This window comes from Trachurus japonicus, unplaced genomic scaffold, assembly GCF_045865225.1.
Source record: "Trachurus japonicus isolate A0001 unplaced genomic scaffold, Traja_1.0 AP029826.1".
In the NCBI taxonomy this organism is placed as follows: domain Eukaryota; kingdom Metazoa; phylum Chordata; class Actinopteri; order Carangiformes; family Carangidae; genus Trachurus; species Trachurus japonicus.
Window position 1 is genome coordinate 158,755 of NW_028219959.1, and position 19,624 is coordinate 178,378.

At 41.4% G+C, this 19,624-nt stretch overlaps 1 protein-coding gene across 1 annotated transcript; it reads right to left on the reverse strand.

Annotated features, from left to right (window-relative positions):
• Nucleotides 1-209: 209 nt before the first annotated feature.
• Nucleotides 210-4,236, reverse strand: LOC146960932 (immunoglobulin lambda-1 light chain-like). Its single transcript, XM_085771930.1, has 5 exons — nt 4,068-4,236; nt 3,664-3,975; nt 3,008-3,055; nt 518-817; nt 210-404 (listed from the first exon to the last, which is right to left on the reverse strand). The coding sequence occupies exons 1-5, from the start codon at nt 4,108-4,110 to the stop codon at nt 253-255; spliced, it is 855 nt and encodes a 284-aa protein (XP_085628056.1). The 5' UTR covers nt 4,111-4,236; the 3' UTR covers nt 210-252.
• Between the last annotated feature and the right edge of the window lie 15,388 nt (nt 4,237-19,624).

The following is a 19,624-nucleotide window of genomic DNA, read 5'->3' on the forward strand; positions in this document are numbered from 1 at the left end:
ATTACAAGAGTCACTCTGATAATTGAAATAAAAAAAAAACAGCATCAACAGCAGCAAGTAAATCAATTATTAAGAATAATAACATAATTGAATGAAAGTGTGAGTACATTTTAACATTTGTAAAGATCAGGAAAGATTTATTAGATTTAAATGTCTGAGCCGAGATCAAAGAGATAAATGAGATGAAGTGATGAGATGTGATGGAGAGAAAAGAGGATGAGGAAATAGTCAGTCAGCTTGTGTGCAGCAGGTCTACCATTCCATGTTTCTGAGGCTCATCAGCAGAGAGAGTCCACAGCAGTAGAGCAGACTCTTCACTATCAGCACTGTGTAGAGCAGACAGAGCAGCTTCACCCTGCACCAGAGGATGAAGAGTGGTGGAAGATGAGCAGGAGGCCTGACCTCTGAAACAGGAGTCAAAAATAAACCAGTCAGTGCTGTGCTGCTCTGCTCTCTGTGACAGAGTCTCCACATGAAGCTGAATCACTGCTCAACACAGTCACCAAGCCTCCATCACCTTGTGCTGCCTGGGCCTCCACCGTGCCCCCCTCGTGCTTGACGTAGCAGCGGTATTTATACGTGTAGAAGGCGTCCCGATCCACCAGCAAGATGGCGGCGGAGCGTCCCGGCTCTGTGAGCTGCAGCTGCTCTCCCTCAGCAGGAAGCAGAGGACCATCCTCCTTCTGTCTTTTCCAGGAGAACTGGACCAGAGGAGGAGACATGGCTGAGGCCAGACACAGCAGGGAGCTCCTCCCCTCCAGGTGGGCTCTGGATGCTGCTGGGTACACGCTCACCACGGGCTTCACTACCTGCTCATCTGAAGTTTGACAGCAGCAACAAGCAGCACAGACACATTCACTCAGTCAACAGCAGCTTCCAGCACTGCACTGCATTCAGTCTGATCCTGGACACTACATGGACTCTGATCACTCAGCTCCTCATCAATACAGCACAGAGGTCACCACCTGTATGTGGATCAAACCCAGTCATCATTTAATGTCTCGTTTGTCACATAACATAAATATGTATCTGAGAAACAGATTTCAGTGTTGTATAATATTAATATATTAATTATTATATTACCGTAGGCTATATGAATTAATTATATTATATTAAATTAACTGTGGACCCCAGGAAGATAGCGACATTCTAGAGTGCAGCTAATGGGGATCCTAACAGATAAAACTATAAAACAATAATAAATATTATTTTTGTTGATGATCAATTTATACAAATTTTTTCTACATAAAATACATAAGAAACATTCTCACAACACTGTCACTATTATCAATGATACATATATCCTATAATGTTTATCTTTCTATTTATTTATTTATTTATTTTTTAAAGGGACAATGAGGAGTTTCTCCAGCGGCAGAACGAAAAATTCTGCGACAATAAAAAAGTCTCATATTAATGTGGATGAATCTACGTTACCCACACTTGTTAATGGGCCCATTTTAGATAAATATATCGTTTTGTCTCTATCGTTATTTTGTTATTATTAGTGGTGGCGGAAATGCTGGTCGAGCCGACCAGCATTTCCTTACTTTCGGTTTTGCGGACGCTGCCTGGCGAGTCATGGGAATAACGCAGCCGAATCGCCGTTTATGGTCGGAACTACGACGGTATGTGATCGTCTTCCAACCTCTGACTTTAATAATTGATGAATGAAAACATGAGTCTGTCTTGCGCCGGTCAAAGAATTTCACGGTGCGCGGAGGCTCATAAATGTTGTGTGAAAACGCTTTGCTTTTCCAAAACTCCTTGTTGTCCCTTTAAACTAATTTATTTTTTACCATGAACACAGTTACCATCACGCAAAACTGCACTTACATGACATCAATATTAGCTTTTTTGAAATATGCCACTGAACTTATGTTCACTGAACATAATTCATTAACTTTCTTTAATATCAAATGTATAAAGTTAAAAGTTAGCCTAAGGTTTTACAGAGAACAGAATTATTTTCGTAGGTTTTTGGTAAGTTTTGTTGAGTAGGTCACAGTATAATAAGCTCTACAAATAAGCATTTTTTATTTCACTTATAGACTTTTATTGTAAATTAAAGGTTAAATGATCACTGATGATGATGATGGTCAATGATAGTCAACATTTTAAAATGAATAGGCTTCATACTTGGAAGTTATAGTTTTGGATGAATTGTCCAACAAAAAGAAGAAGTTGAAAGGGAAGGAAGTTAAAATGGTTTGAAATGATAAATGAATGACAGAAAGGGCAGCACACCATCATAATAAATAATAATGCTGACGGCATTAACGTAGGTAAAGCTTCACAATAAACCCCAAAGGTTTTATTTATCAACTGCCTGAGTCACTTTTTCATGCACTTCCACTCTTTTAAATCAGATTTTAACTTAACTTAAACATTTTCATTAAAAAAAATTAATGTGGGGACGGAGTTTAGCTCAGTTGGTAGAGCACCCGCCCCATGTGTTGAGGCTACAGTCCTCGCTGCAGACGGCCCCGGTTCGAGTCCCGCGTCGGACGGCCCTATCCTGCATGTCATTCCCCCCATCTCTGCCTCCCATTTCCTGTCACACTCTCAACTGTCCTATCAAATAAAGGCATGAAAAGCCAAAAAATATACTTAAAAAAAAAAATTAATGTGAAGGTGAAGAATTCGACAACGACCAGCATCAGCATAAATATTATAATCTATATTTAAGTAAGGAGTCAAAATCTAAAGATATAAAGAAATGATTATTCAGTTAACATGTAAATTGACAGTGATGTGAGTCCTGAGATGGTCAACACTCAATATTTTATAAATAATTCACCGATATATCTTTGTCTCTTCTTAATGTGGAGCTGAGCTGAACCGTGACATTTAAACCACTTTTTGTTACGTTAGAAAGCTGCAGAACTATTTCTCTGTTAACTCTGAACAAACTAACATGTAAAGTCTGAAACAGCAGAAACTGACTTCAAACACATTTTAACTTCTTCAATAAAACAACTGAAGGGAAATAAAAGTTTGTTCTTACCTGTTACAAACAGTTTAGTTCCAGAGCCAAAGATGTCGTACGGCCAGCCTTCTCCACAGTGAGAAAGACTAATACAAAAACCCGTCTGCTGCTGAATGTGTCAGCTGAGCTGAACGAGTCCACATTATGAACCAGGATCATGTTTCAGCTCCATCATGTGTTTCTCTAACGTTCACATCAACATCACTGTCTCTTCTTCTCTTTTCTTTTGGCTTCACACTGAAACATATCAACAAATATTCACATTGAAGTTGGTCCAGACGTTCATGTTCCCCTCAGGATGAACCATTGCTCCAGTTTTATCACATGATTTAAAGTTGGTTTGTTGTTTAGAGTTTTTATGTTTGATATGATTTTATTCATTTAGCTCCTTTGACTGTTTCTGTTGCTCTTGTTTTCTCATTGAGCTTCTGTGTTTCTTCTCTGTCCTCAGTGTGTGGAACAACAGGAAACCTGCTGAAATATCTGATAACAACATGGATCAACATCAAAGAAAAGTCTAGAAAAAGTGTGTGATGTGGAGGTGAAGTGTGTGAACCTGGGCTGTGGTTTACTGCTCTCTTCCTGTCACTGACGCTGTTTGACACCTGTTCATCTGGAGGTTTTTGTTCAGGCTGCAGGGATCATTTCTCACCGTGGAGGATCTTTCTTATCACAGGAGCAGTAGTAGGAGGCTGAATGAGAGAGTTTAACTTTCTCTATCTTCAACTCACAGCCGTTCTGTATATTAACAACTGTGAAATCATCTTTCTGAGGATGATTGGAAATATAATATATTTGACCATTTTGTCTGTGAATAGCAAGAATCATTGTGAATGTTTCTGTCTCTTTCTTCTGGAACCAGCCCACATATCCATTGTGATCACACTGATCAGTTTCTTCACAGCTGAGTGAGACAGATTCACCAACTCTCCTGGTCAATGATAACTGGTCCTGGACCAGCTCTTCTGCTGCCATGGCAACCAGTGCTGCAGAGACACAGACAGGTAGATGAAGGTCAGTGTGACGGTGGTAGTGACAGGTAGAGTGTGTGGGCTCCTGATTGGCTGGAAACACTCACCTGAACACAGACAGCACAGAGCAGCAGCTGGGAGGAAAAGCATTTTGTGAATCAGTGGTGTTTCCTCTGGAGAAGCTGAGGAGAAGTGGAGCTCTGATGCTGCTGAGGCCAAACAAGGACGAGCTGTGAGCTCAGACGAGGCCACGTGGTTTCTGACGGCTCCTCCAACTCCCATCAGCCCCTGCTGCTGCTGGTTGACAGACATTTGTCCCTTGCCCTCATTTCTGTTATGTCTGCCATTTTACTTTGTTTAATTCAGGGATTAGCTTTTATTTCTTAGCTTTTATATTTGTTTTTTTTTTGTTTTTTTTTTAAAACCTCATGTGTTCCCTCATTATAAAGTAGTGTTAGCGTTTCCTCAGTTCACTGTGGTTTTAACAGCTCCCTGTCATGAAAGCATTGTGGGATGGCAGGTGGGTGGGGCTGTGGTCTGTCTCTCATGTCTCTGTGTAAAGCACTTTGAGTTACAATTACTGTATGAAAAGTGTTGTACGAATAATTTAATTTGATTTGATTCTGCTTATTTTGTTGAAATTGGTTTGAACTTTTCTTATTTCCAAAATGTGAAGTAACTTGTTTGATTTGAATTACAGTTTGATGTGTTTATTTAAAGCTGCCCTGTGGAGTTTTGCTCATTACGAGCCATCAGCCGTGTTTTTTTTCGAGTAGGCTACTGCAACAGTCAGTCTGCGCCGTTCGATGACGTTGGAACCCCCCCTTCCCTCCCTCCCTCCCCGAACGGTAAGTGCAGGTAACCAGGCAACCAGGTGACTGGCGAAGTAGGAAGAGAAAAAAAAGTTGTGTTCATTCAGCTTTGGCATTTATTTAGGGGTGTGACCTTATACATGTGTAAACGTTTACACGGAATGAAACTGTAAACGTTTAGTAAAAAAAATCCCTAAACGATATCTAGGCCTACACGCAATTTATTTTCATATTTTTATACATAGGCTAGGCCTACATTTGGGGGGGCTGGGTGAAAAATAGTCCCGCACACTGTCTTTATTTAATGTCTTTTTTAATTTAGAGAAAACTATGATTTAATAAAAATGATGCTGTGACGCGCTTCCCTCCTCCAAAATGTGTGTAAGTGCGTTTTTTCTTTCCTTTTTTCTTGTCTTTTTTGTTTTGCGAGCGAGTGTGATGGCGCCGCCACGCCGGGTCAAACATTGCTTTTCTGGTTGCCAAAAAATATTCTAAGCAAATATAGCCTCCCTAAACACAAACAAATAACCTTAAACGGATTGAAAAGGGTGTCTCGAGACACTGAAGACGGCCGAGGACTGACGAGACGCATCTGGGCTGGTTGCTCCTGCCCGGTCTGTCCTCCTCTCATCCGCACTTCAGCACCTGTCCTGGGCTGCACAGTGTCGGCTCGGCTCGCTCCTCGTTTTAAATGACTTAACTCCTTTTAAAAGTAGCGTAAACAATTTACTGTTCTGATCACTCATACACGTTTATAGTTAGGCAATACGTTGCATTATTATTAGTTATACTTCAAAAATAAAGGACGGTGGAGCGAGCCAAGCTGTAGCCCAGGACAAGTGCTGAAGTGTGGGAGAGGAGGGAGAGACTGGGCTCCGCGGGGCTCTGGCGGATCAGAGAGGGTGGAGGACCGACAAGACAGGGGGTCTTGGTCTCCTGGTACCTGTGCGGTCCAGGACCGCGGAGGTCAGCGAGAGGGGGGGGTACGGTGGTCGACTCTGAACGCTCACCGGGCGGATCTCTCCAGTTACGGTGCGGTGCGTGTCGGGGGGGAGGCGGGCGGGACGAATCTGCCGTCGGGTCTCCTCCGCTCCGGTGTAACACCGGCACGGTGGCTCGGTGGCGTCAGTGCTTCCACCGGCTGCATATCAGACTAGACAAAAATAAGATAACATGTTCTTCTTCTCTTCTGTTTACCAGTGCTCTAAACTCTACGTCAAATCCGAACGTGTTGTGTTGCAAACGTAATTCCCTGTGCGACAGCGCGGGAAAGTCGCTCCTCAGAGGCAATTGCGCTCCTGGGTAAACCAGGGACTGTTGTGTGGTGGAGATGCGTTCAATGATCATCCTAATAAGTCGTTTGGCAGTGGCTGCAATGTAACGGACATTGTTTTATATGTATAAACTCCACAGGCCAGCTTTAAACCCAAATATGTTCATTTGGGTTATAGAGTAGAGTAGAGTAGAGAATACTTTATTCATCCCTAGGAGGGAAATTCAAATTAGTCCAGTAGCTCACACGACAATGACACAAAAAAGAAAGAAAGATGGAGCAGGGCCGCCAGATGGAGCAGGGCCACCAGGTGGAGCAGGACCACCGGATGGAGCAGGACCACCGGATGGAGCAGGACCGCCAGGTGGAGCAGGAACCGCCAGGTGGAGCAGGACCGCCAGGTGGAGCAGGACCACCGGATGGAGCAGGACCACCGGATGGAGCAGGACCACCAGGTGGAGCAGGACCACCAGGTGGAGCAGGACCGCCGGGTGGAGCAGGAACCGCCAGGTGGAGCAGGACCCCCGGATGAAGCAGGACCGCCGGATGGAGCAGGACCCCCGGATGGAGCAGGACCACCGGATGGAGCAGGACCGCCGGGTGGAGCAGGGTCGCCAGTAGGGCTGCCACGATTAGTCGACTAGTCACGACTACGTCGACTATTAAAATCGTCGACAACTAATTTAATAGTCGATGCGTCGTTTCTTTTCTTTTTTTTAACTTTGTTTTTCTCTCAAAACTGCTGGGGCACCTTCCACACACGCACCCGCCGCTGCAGCCGCGCACCACACATACACATGCACTCACTCACTCAAGGTGAGTTTACAGGTGGTCTCTCTCTTTTCTCTCTCTACCTGTCTTGTCCCTCATCAAGCGGCACCGGTGTAACCCCCCGCCCGCCCCCCCGTCGCTCCTCTCTCTCTCTCTCTCTCTCTCTCTCTCTCTCTCTCTCTCTCTCTCTCTCTCGTCAGTCATTTGAAATGAGAAGCGCTACTAGGAGCGGTACCGCCGCTCCATCGTTTTAAGTCACGGACTGAAAAACAGCCGTTCGTCATTTAAAAATAAAACCGCGGACTTTGAGACTCTGTGTTGGAGAATATTGGAACGTTACCGCGTCCGGTCACAGCGTCCTGGTCACGTAATGAGCGCTCATCTTTACGAGCAAGTCTTCTCTCCCGGCGTAAAACCACGTCAATATTTTCCGGTAGCTTCTCATCACAGTCCACACCTTGCAGAGTTTAAGGCTGCACCCCAGTTTCACTTGTTTTCATTTGACAGTTTCACACAGAACTTTCTGGTGGAGTCTTTCCATGTTTCTCCCTCTGTGACAGTAAAAAGGGGGATTTTTTCAGATTGTCATATAAACTATTTGATTTTTTTTTAACAGAACGACTCCTATTATTTACAATGAGCACAAGTTATATTTGATTGATAGGCCTACCAAAACTTTATTATTGTGAACAATTCCTTAGTTTCAGGTGTCTACCTCATTTTATTTAAATGTAGCTATGTTTAATGCCAGAGACAAATGAAGGAAAGACAAAAAACCTAGTATTTATTATTATTTATTTTGGTGTTGTTTAGGCCAGTGCCTTATCCTTATTTTACTCAGCTGTTTGCACTTTATGCTACAGTTAAAGCTGCATATTTCATTAAAAGTTTAATGAACTATCATCTTAATTGTCTTTATTTTTAGTTAGCATATACCTTAAACACTTCAAGCTGAAAGCTAATGATGGTATATAAGAGCAGCTGCATGCTGGTGCGATAAGCTGTATGTTTTACATTCAATTTACGTATGATCCAATTAGTCGACTAATCGAAAAAAATAGTCGGTGACTAGTCGACTATCAAAATAATAGTTTGTGGCAGCCCTAGTCGCCAGGTGGAGCAGGACCACCAGATGGAGCAGGACCACCAGGTGGAGCAGGACCACCAGATGGAGCAGGACCACCAGGTGGAGCAGGACCACCAGATGGAGCAGGACCACCAGGTGGAGCAGGGCCACCAGGTGGAGCAGGACCGCCGGGTGGAGCAGGGCCGCCGGATGTAGCAGGGCCGCCGGATGTAGCAGGACCACTGGTGAAGTGGATGATCCAGGCCGTCCAGAGTGGCCTCCTCCATCCTCAGATGGAACTTAAGCAGTTGCCATTGGGTGGGATGTACACAAGTGTTGTTATGATGCAGAGAGTTGATATTTCCAATGATGACTGACCTGACCTGCTCTGTATATTAACACTCTCAACTCAACTCAACTCAACTCAAAATGTATTTCTATAGCACATTTAAAAACAACCTTTGTTGCCCAAAGTGCTGCACAACGTACACTCATTGCATCAAACAGCCAGAGGAAATGACAGGATGAATATTTCAATGGATTTTTTTTCAAATATCTAATATCAGTTTTATTTATTTTCCAAACATTATTTTCATGTCAAGAAACAGAGCCTCGGTCTCGGTTTACACAGTGAGAAGCTCTTCCTGTGTTTCTGCTGAAATCATCGGCCCACAAGACACAGAAGAAGCCCGCCCCCCTGTGGTGAGGTAGAAGATGTGCAAGGACATCCAGATGAGGCTGACTACGGTTGCCATGACAACACAACGATGAAGAAGCCTTGGGTCAAAGGTCAGGTTTCAGGTCAGCTGTCATTCAGCTGAAGTCAGTCATGAAAGACACTGAAATATAAATATATAAAGCTTGTCCATTGTTGTGACTCTGAATATCAGACCACATTTAATGAGAAGATGATGCAGAAACGGAGGAAGGTCCAAGAGATTTGAGATCCTTTGTATTGGTGTAATCTATGTTATAGGATATGAGTCTCAGCTTTTAATAAACTAATCAATAACTCAGTGTGTAGACTGAAGCAGTGTGTTGTTTGAACCAGCAGAGGGCAGCAGTGTGAAGGTTTCACTCCTGACAGCAGGAGGAAACAGAGAGGAGCTCATCAGAGACTGAAAGATGAACTGATGTTGATTCAAAATTCATTCAACACTAAACAAACTTGACTTTAATTTGTTGTTTTTGGTTCTTTAAGATCACAGCTGAGGAGCTCTGTGGATTTGTACTGTTGTGTTTCCATCACAGCTGTTCAACAACAGGTGACAGTGTGTGTTACTAAACTCACCACTGACCTGAATGTGTTGTTGTGTTTCTGCATCATGGTGACCCAGATTGTTTTTTTATTTGCTTCCAGATTAAAATCAAGAGCAACTTTCCTCTGATTCACTTCAGAGAAACAGAGAATTTCGGGAAACAATCACCATTCATAAAAAAACAAACAAAAAAGGTGGAAATAATGAGAATAAACCAAGATAAAGAGTTGAATTAGTAAACTAGAAAATTTCCTCTGGGGAAATTTTGAAAGGGCCACGGGGCTACTGCTGGTTTTGCCATCTCTGTCAACATGGGAATCAAACACACAATCTTAGGGTCAAGAGAGAGCTGATCAGACACATGATCATCTTTCTATAAGCACTGATATGGAGGAAGTAGTAATAGATGGGCCTTTGCGCGTGCATGTGAAAACTTTTGCGCGTGTACGTGTGACGCGCATGCGTCCACTCATGAACGCGCAGGGGGATCGATCCCCCCTCCCTCCTGTGCGGTCACCTGATCCCCCTCCTTCCTCCATCCGCCTGTGCAAAACCTGTTTCAGCCAATGTTTTGTTTTATAGCTCATACTAATGTTAATGAAAGCAGTTCAAACACCGCATATTTTTAAATCAACATCATTAGGTGTATCCTGTTTGATTACTGTGAGGTGTGACCGGTATCTATTATACACAAATAACAGCAATGGTCGTTTCAACCGATACAGGTGATATTTGCATCTGAGCCATTCACTCTCACAACGGGAGGGAGGAACAAACACCTGTAAACATAAACAGCCCACAAAGAGGGAACGGTTTCGCATATTTTTAAATCAACATCAGGTGTATCCATGGGGGGAGGGATGGGGAGGTAGCAAAACGGTGTTGCTCTAGTTTATTTAGTTTAATTGAATAAAACTTCATATTTAAAAAGTAGCGCTATTAGAGCTGTGAGAAATTAAAAGCAGCCTCCTCTTTCGTCATATTCTGCAGCAACACTGTTGCTTCAGGCTGCGATCGTGCTTTTTTAAATTGTATTTTATTTTATCACTCATACTGTTCATTAAAACATATTAAAATAACCTGCTGCTTGTGGCTGAAAATCAGCCCATTGTCGCACCATTTCATGCGGATATAGAATCTTATGACAGAAAAAAAAAAAAATCCCTCCTTTGATTTGAACACGCACAGAACCTACAAATCTGTGAGCGGGGTTAACAAACCGAGTTGATAATCACCCTGGGATGGAGGGAGGTAGCAAAACAGAAAGTCTGTCAACATTTCCCCTCCACAAAAGGGATCGGATGCGGTTGGTTCAAATAAAACATTTAACAGACTAATTCAATTCTCAGTGAAACCGGTATAGCGGGCGGATGCTCTTGGTTCAAATAAAACAATTAACAGACTAATTCAATTCTCAGTGAAACTGGTAAATCAGGCGGATGCGCATTGTTCAAATAAACATTTAACAGACTAGTTCAATTCTCAAGTTTTAAAAACCTGCAGTCAGGTGAAATATCTTGGTCATGTGATCACAGACACACTGACTGATGACGAGGACATTCTGCGTCAGTCTCGCATGTTATATGTGCAAGCAAATGTGCTAAGATGGAAATTTGGCTGTTGTTCTGATGATGTGAAGCTGACTCTGTTTAAAGCTTATTGCACACCGCTGTACACTGCACATCTGTAGTCAAATTACAAAAAAACGAGTTTTCGGAGATTACAAGTGGCATATAATGACTCTTTGAGAATCTTGTTAAAACAGCCCAGATGGACCAGCGCCACTGAAATGTTTGTGAATGCTCGAGTCAACACTCTCTAGTCTGTCTTAAGAAATATCATGTATAAGTTCATTTGTCGTCTAAACAACTCAGAAAATCAGATTGTGATGGAACTGACAAATGTTGGAAACACTGGTATAAGTGTCTTTTAATAAGGGGCTGCTAGAGGCTGCTAGACTACCCCATGTTGTTGTTGTCTGTTGTTGTAGTATTGTTGTATTTTTAACTGGACCCAGAGTCTGTACTAATAAATTATCTATCTATCTATCTATCTATCTATCTATCTATCTATCTATCTATCTATCTATCTATTTATCTATCTATCTATCTATCTATCTATCTATCTATCTATCTATCTATCTATCTATCTACGTATCTATCTATCTCTGTGAAACCGGTAAAGGGGTTTCTTTGATTATTTGCTAGCCTATGTCGCGTCATAGGTTACAGCCAGATCAACTGGTTTATATGTAAATTCCAGACCACCACATATATATATATGTGGCCTTACAGACCCCAGTCATTACTCGCCATTTCAGACCCTCACACACATCGCGGAGGCTCGCTATTTTATCCACACACTGAACTGAAGACCCGGCTCTTTTTTTTTTTTCTTCATCCCAAGATAAATGGCTGCTCGTAACGGTGAGTTTTAATTATATTAAATCCGATATTCTATCTTTTTTTTAAAATATATATATATATAAATTATTTACACATTATAAATAGTCTTTTTTTATTAAGACTACGTTGTGTCTGGATGTGGCGCTATTGACATCTATTTCCCGAAACCACAGGAGCTTCTACAACCAGTGTATACGTTTATTTTTAAAAAGCTGTGGTATTGAGGGTGGTTGTATGTGCTTGCTAATGTAGGCTAATTTACAATACAGTCAGGCCGACCCATAGCAAAAACAGACTATCCTTGAAGAGGAATCGCGGGATAGAAAATAAAAACACAGCAGAATCTGTGTAAGTATCATAATAAAATAGCTTCGCGATAAAATGATTGAAAATGTTGGTCCATGTTATTGATTTTTCTTTCTCTATATAGCTCAACACCTAAGAAAAAAATTCATTGGGTGCAGGGAAGCCCGGTCCTCGGAGAAATCGGTAACGGTGAGTGTTTTGTTTTATTTTTGTTTTTTTCACTCTATCCTCATCTTAGTGTTATTATGTAACAACTCTTTTCTATGTTTAAAATAGGTCAGAGGAACGGGGAAAACCAGGAACCCTGCCATTTTGCGGCTCTGAATAGATCTCTAACCCAGCTCGCCAATAAAAACAAAGCCTCCTGTCCACAACCCAGGTAGAAACAATGCTCAGCCCATTCAGATTTTAAAAATACGTGTATGCGTTTTTCTTTTGTTTTTTTTTACCTGCTTTTTTTTGGTGTTGTTATATTAAAGGTACAGTACACTGTAAATTATTTCCCCGTTAATTTACAGTAAAATACTGGCAGCTACAGTTGCCAGCATTATACTGTTATTCTACAGTATACCTACCGTAATCTATAACAACAGTTTATTACCGTAAAAAATATTACTGTAGTGTACTGTAAAAATATATACTTTACAGCATGATACTGTAATATTTTTACGGTAATAAACTGTTGTTATAGATTACGGTAGATATACTGTAGAATAACAGTATCATGCTGGCAACTGCAGCTGCCAGTAGTTTACCGTAATTTAACAGGGGATTTGTTACCATTATTTTACAGTTCCTACTGTAAACTGTACGAGAGATTACCATAAACAGATTATTACTGTAAATGCACATAAGTACTGTAGAATGGAATTTTTACAGTAACACGGCTGTAAAGAAATGCCTCAGACGAGATGGTCTTACAACATTTATTGAAGACAATCAAACATTTTTAGTCACTGAACAATTTAAGTAAGCATTTTTGTAAAATAAATAAAAATCCATAAAAGCACCACTCCTCGGTCTTAACAGTTTCCTTTGCATGAGGAGGTCACACTGTGTAACATTATACAGTAAACAGTATACAGTAAAGCCACTGCATCAAACGCCAGGAAATTTCAAATAATAAATCTTATAAACTGCATTCTATGAAGAACAATCAATCATGTTAAACAGGATCCCGACAATCTGTATACAACCTGCCTTTAGTATCCATAGAATATTCCTTCACTTAAGATCATGTGCAATAGAAGAATGAAGTGAACAAAGTGGTGGAGAAGGAATTTCCCCATTGAGACAACTGATAAAAGTGAACTGAACGGAACAAAATGCTAAGATGTGTCATCTTAAAATTACAACATGAACATCTGCCTGCTGTATTCCTTTGTGATCTCCTGTGGAGATGCTGTGGACTACATGAAGCCCCACTCAAAGTCGATGAGGTTCTTTATAAGGGTGGCCACAATGGGACTCACAGTCGCTGCCTTTTTCTGGACCAGCTTCCCTGTCTTCTTGGACAACACCTTCCCCACGCTGGTCTTTGTTCCCCTCTCAGGATTGATACCAACGAAGCGCCTAAAAATGTTATAACAGAGATAGAATACAAGATTAGCAGGGTTGGGAGGGTTCCTATTAAAATATATTCCACTACAGATTACTGACTAGATGCCGTAAATATAATTTCTATATTATTTTAGATTAGTTCAGTTCAGTACTTTGGAATAGTTCTGCAGTCTTTTATAGTTTCTCTATGAAGCATGCAAATGAAGAGAAGTCCTAATAATGTAGACGTGCATTGAATGTATTTTTTGTGTTCTGTTGACCTCTCACACAAACACCTGTGTTGCTACAGTATTTTGAGCAAACACAGCTCATTTGACATTTTGAAATTATGTCAAAATATGACAGAAAATCAAGAAAAGTGAAACTTCAGGGGAACAGGGAGAGAGGGGGATGCACTGCCATGGCCTGTCTGAACAATCTCATGCCTTCACATGGGTGTCAATAAGGAAGCAGGCTGTGCATTAGGCACACAACTATGAGTTCGCATATGCCTGACATGTGCAAATGTATTGCTGCAGGTTTTAAAACACATGTTGCAAGTTATCGTGTTTGCAATGCAACCTAGAAGTCTTGACAGTACAGCAGAATAATCTCACTCGTCCAACAAAGACTTTAAAGTTACTCTCCCACAGGTTAATACGATATTTACATCAGCAATATAACTTTAGTGCAAATCAACTCTTTGGCTACAATGCACAAACAAGTTTTTCCTACCTGGAAAAGCAACACGATGTCCTCAACACGCTTTTACCTGAAATAGTCAGATAGCAAAATGTTAAAATATAGCCTAGTCTTTGATAACAAATACAGAAATACAGATAGGTGACCGAGCAAGCTAATGTCAACCGTGTAATTTCAATAATGTGATTGAATCAGATGTTCACAGCTTGCAACATGTAGCCTAGTTCACAGCAAATATGCTAACATGAAGCAGTAATTTTGACAAAATAAAATGCGGGCTTAACAGAAAATATCTGGTAAGATTGCATTTACCTACAGGTAGAAGAACTTTGTAGCAATCCACATGGCAGGATGATGGAGCAGGATGTCAGATGAAGTCCGATGAGGGTACCTGGTGCAACGCGATTTTGATTGTGACCAGACTGCTGAAGTTTGACTTGACAAAGAGAAAAATACTGTATTATGCCGTAAAATTCTACACCTGCCGTTATTTTTTGCTCCTCAAACAGTAATAAACTGTATTTAAAAATAATGTTACATTGCCGTAAAAAAAACGTATTTTTACAGCTATTGTACCGTATTTTACCGTTAAATCTTACAGTAGTCTACTGTTAATGTCTGTTTTTGGTTTTGGCTCCAAAAGCATATAAATTTACAGTATTTTACCATATTTAGAAATAACGGTACATTACTGTTAGAATTTGGCCGTATTTTCACGGTAATAATTTACAGTGTATGTAAGAAATCTAAAGCAACTGGCCGTAAAATCCTCCTAATATGTCACAGAGACTCAGGAATAATGTTCATATAACATGATGAACTCACCAACAACAATAGTACAGCCAGAGTATTCGCATTAAAAATCTTTTTTGCAGACTGCAAATCATGTTTATGTTTTGAATTTACGTGTTTACATGTTGCGCCACCTAGCCCTCTCTCCCAGTCACGGCGGCGTCAGTGGTATTTCAGCCTCAGTCTGCTTCCACTGAGCTGCTGCTGTGGCTGGGAGAAAAAACGAGGTCGCTGTATTTTGAATTTGACTGCAGTAATCGTTTTTGGCCACATTCTTACATATTGTACCTTTAATGCTTGCTCTCTATAGTCCTGTGACAGAATCAGCAGAGGGCCACAACAGCCCCACACCTGCATCACCACCCCCATCACCAGCACAGCCGTCTACAACAGCAACATCTGCGGAGCTTACGGACGAGGAAGGAGAGGCGGGCAGAGAAGCGGTCGTTAATACCCAAGATTCCATCGTTTCGGACTTTGAATGTGCACAGCGGCTCGAGACGGAAGCGGATTGGTACGGTAGGGTTCACAGTCCTATACCCACAGCCCCCACCCTGCTAGTGGAGGACAGTCTGCCACCAACACAGCCCAGCAACTCAGCACCTGCTATCGCTATCCCGGTAATAATGCCGCCACTACCAAATAGACTTGCTAGAATAGCCACAAGTGATTTTTGGAGGCCCCACAGCCATGATGATCACCACAGACTATTTGAACAGCATTTACGTGATCTGCAAGTGTTAATGCAAGAGATAGATGCGCATTATGTGAGACTGGGCATAGGCCGTCACACATCTGTAGGGTCTGTCGATGAACCGCCGTGTCTGCAATCAGGGTTTGATACACAGCCCCGTAGCCTACAACGCAGTGTCAAACACAACAAACAGCATCACACCCAGCTGCATCAACACCTGTAGTAGCATCAGCTAACAACAGCACCGCCGGCATCACCACCCCCATCACCAGCGCCACTAACACCAACAGCAGCAGATGCGCCAGCAGTGTGCTTAGATGTGTTAACAGGGTGCGGCCCTGTAGATGTGAGGGAGATCAGGCTTTTTAACTCACTACAACTGCACCAGCGTATCGATATGAGATTTGTACCCATTGATCATCCGGAGCAGGTCCCAGCAATAGTCAGTTAAAGCAGAAGTAAGCGATCCGGTCGTTTTCGCTAATGCTGCGTTCCAGGCAGGCTTTTGAAATCGTAAATTACAGCTTCAAGTCACAACTTACGACTTTGTAGCGTTCCAGGCAACCCACTCGTGTTTCTCCGACCTGTTTTACCGGTGAAAGTCACTATAACGGCCACTCATAACTTCTGACCGGTGAACTCGTACCAGATCGAACTGGTACGACTTCACGGTCGGAAAAACACGAGTTTCCTTGAACGCACCAGAACAGTCCTCGTCCCTACGTCACCACATTCACGGCGTCCCTTGGCTGCACACACAGCCCTGCATGCCGTTCTCTCTCCTCATTGGATAAAAACTGTAGGATACAATAAATGTTTTCTCTTCGGCTCAGAGCAGAGCAGAGTGACTGAGAGACCCGTGTTTCAGTCCAAACACTCTATGTAAGTGATTGCTGTCGGAAGATATAACTATTTAAGACTTATATTAACACAAATATATCACTTACTTCTGCTTTAATTTATTTACTTATTTATTATTTTATGTATATTCTTTGTTTATTTTTCGTTCTACATACTATTGATTAACAATGTGATTTCATTTAATTTTATATTTAAACCCTGTATTCGGTCTTTATAAAACTATGAAATTGTTGTTGTTTATAATAATGCTGTTACATTGTTAATGTCTTTTTTTTTTTCTTTCTGTCATAAGATGTTGTTGAATAAATACAGTACTGTTTGACAAACGAATACACACAATATACACTGATACTGCTTCTTTATTTTCCAGTCTGTACAAATGTAAAATTGTACCCTCTGCACACAGTTACACCATGTATTATGTTAACAAACTTACAAACCATGACATCATTACAAAACAAATCATCTTTATACATTTTCATCACTCTGTCATAAGACAGTCCTTTTTGTATGTTATACAGAAAAAACACGCAATGGGCTCCGCACGTCCCTGTATGCTCGCTTTGCACACGCTTCTTACTTAGTCCATGAGCCAAGACCCCAAAATCGGCCTCCCGCAATGGAACGGGTGGGCAATTTCTGGTTTGTTTTTTTGACTTGGTAGACATCTCTAGTGAACAGTTTGGCATGATAACCATTGCAAACAGGTAGCTTAGTGGTGGTTTTCATGTGTTGAATAGGTGGACTGGTAGAGTGGAAACCGTGTATAGTGCTTGTTCGATATTATGCTGTTTGTTGACCACTCAGGGTGCCTAAATCACTTCAAGGATGTTTTTCCCTTTTATCAAGACCCTACTGTAATAATAATAGACTCACCTCAGGAATATGTGAATGAAAATGTGATTAAAAAAGATTAGAACATACACATGAAATAGCGTACGATTTTAGAGTGTTTTACTTTTCATGCAATAACAAGAACAAACAAATTGTTTTTACACAATTAAAATCAACGAAAGAGCTTGCTCCTTCTGTCACAAATAATGTGGAGCATACTGCCAGTACAGTATTTCAAGTGTCCCTCTGTCAACGACCTACGCCTGGCCAACAGCCTGAACGAGTTCTACTACCACTTTGAAAGACAATGGGACAGACCTGATATCCCCCACACCTCCGACCACATAGACCCATAGAATTTTGCACAAAGTTTGGCCTACATGGTCTGATAGATGAGTTATTACACTAATGTTAGGACCCACAGTGGGCTCAAAATCCATTTTCTTTTCTGTACAGCTTTGAATACTGCATCTTCATCGGTACAAGTACTAGGCCTACATGGTATCACAGTAGAGCTGGTGTGGAGCCGTGTGTCACTGCAGCCATGAGAGGGCAGCAGAATAACAGTTTTATTCATTACAACAACAGGAGCAGAAGAGGAAGATGTTGATTTAATTCATTGCAGCTCATTTCATTGCAGGTGAACTGAAGCAGTGTGTTTGAACCAGCAGAGGGCAGCAGTGTGAAGGTTTCACTCCTGACAGCAGGAGGAAACAGAGAGGAGCTCATCAGAGACTGAAAGATGAACTGATGTTGATTCAAAATTCATTCAACACTAAACAAACTTGACTTTAATTTGTTGTTTTTGGTTCTTTAAGATCACAGCTGAGGAGCTCTGTGGATTTGTACTGTTGTGTTTCCATCACAGCTGTTCAACAACAGGTGACAGTGTGTGTTACTAAACTCACCACTGACCTGAATGTGTTGTTGTGTTTCTGCATCATGGTGACCCAGATTCTTTTTTATTTGCTTCCAGATTAAAATCAAGAGCAACTTTCCACTGATTCACTTCAGAGAAACAGAGAATTTCGGGAAAACAATCACCATTCATAAAAAACAAACAAAAAAAGGTGGAAATAATGAGAATAAAAAGAGTTGAATTAGTAAATTAACCTCCTCTGCAGGCTGCCACCTCCCACTCAGAGGAAAAACCACACAGCAGCTTCAGCTGAAGACAGACATGAAAATAATCTTAGAAAAAAAGATAAAGATATTAGATGTTTGAAATAACTCCATTGAAATACACAAAGTAGTGGAGGCCAGTCTGTTTAAGACCAGAGAGACTCCATGTCCTGTCATTTCCTCTGACTGTTTCATGCAAAGAGTGTTAATACACAAACAAGAACAAACATTCATTCAGATAATATTCAATATAATATTAAAATAATCATCAGGTTTCAATGGATGATAACACATTTTAATTTTAAATAAAAACATTAACCTGTATTTCAAACCAGAGCAAGTCACTTCACATTTTATAAATAAGAAAAGTTTAAACCAATTTCAACAAAATAAGCAGAATCAAATCAAATTCAATTATTTGTATATCACTTTCCATACAGTAATTGTAACTCAAAGTGCTTTACACAGAGACATGAGAGACAGACCACAGCCCCACCCACCTGCCATCCCACAATGCTTTCATGACAGGGAGCTGTAAAAACCACAGTGAACTGAGGAAACGCTAACGCTACTTTATAATGAGGAAATACAGGAGTTTTTTTTTTTTTTCAAAAGAACAAAAAACAAGTATAAAAGCTAAGAAATAAAAGCTAATCCCTGAATTAAACCAAATAAAATGATGGCAGACATAACAGAAATGAGGCGGAGAGACAAATGTCTGTCAATCAGCAGCAGCAGGGGCTGATGGGAGTTGGAGGAGCCGTCAGAAACCATGTGGCCTCGTCTGAGCTCACAGCTCGTCCTTGTTTGGCCTCAGCAGCATCAGAGCTCCACTTCTCCTCAGCTTCTCCAGAGGAAACACCACTGATTCACAAAATGCTTTTCCTCCCAGCTGCTGCTCTGTGCTGTCTGTGTTCAGGTGAGTGTTTCCAGCCAATCAGGAGCCCACACACTCTACCTGTCACTACCACCGTCACACTGACCTTCATCTACCTGTCTGTGTCTCTGCAGCACTGGTTGCCATGGAAGCAGAGCTGGTCCAGGACCAGTTATCATTGACCAGGAGAGTTGGTGAATCTGTCTCATTAATCTGTGAAGGAACTGATCTGTGTGACTATGATTATGTGTTCTGGTTCCAGAAGAGAGAGACAGAAACATTCACATGGATTCTTAGTATTCACAGGCAAAATGGCAACTTTCATGCAACTACAAATCATCCTCAGATAGA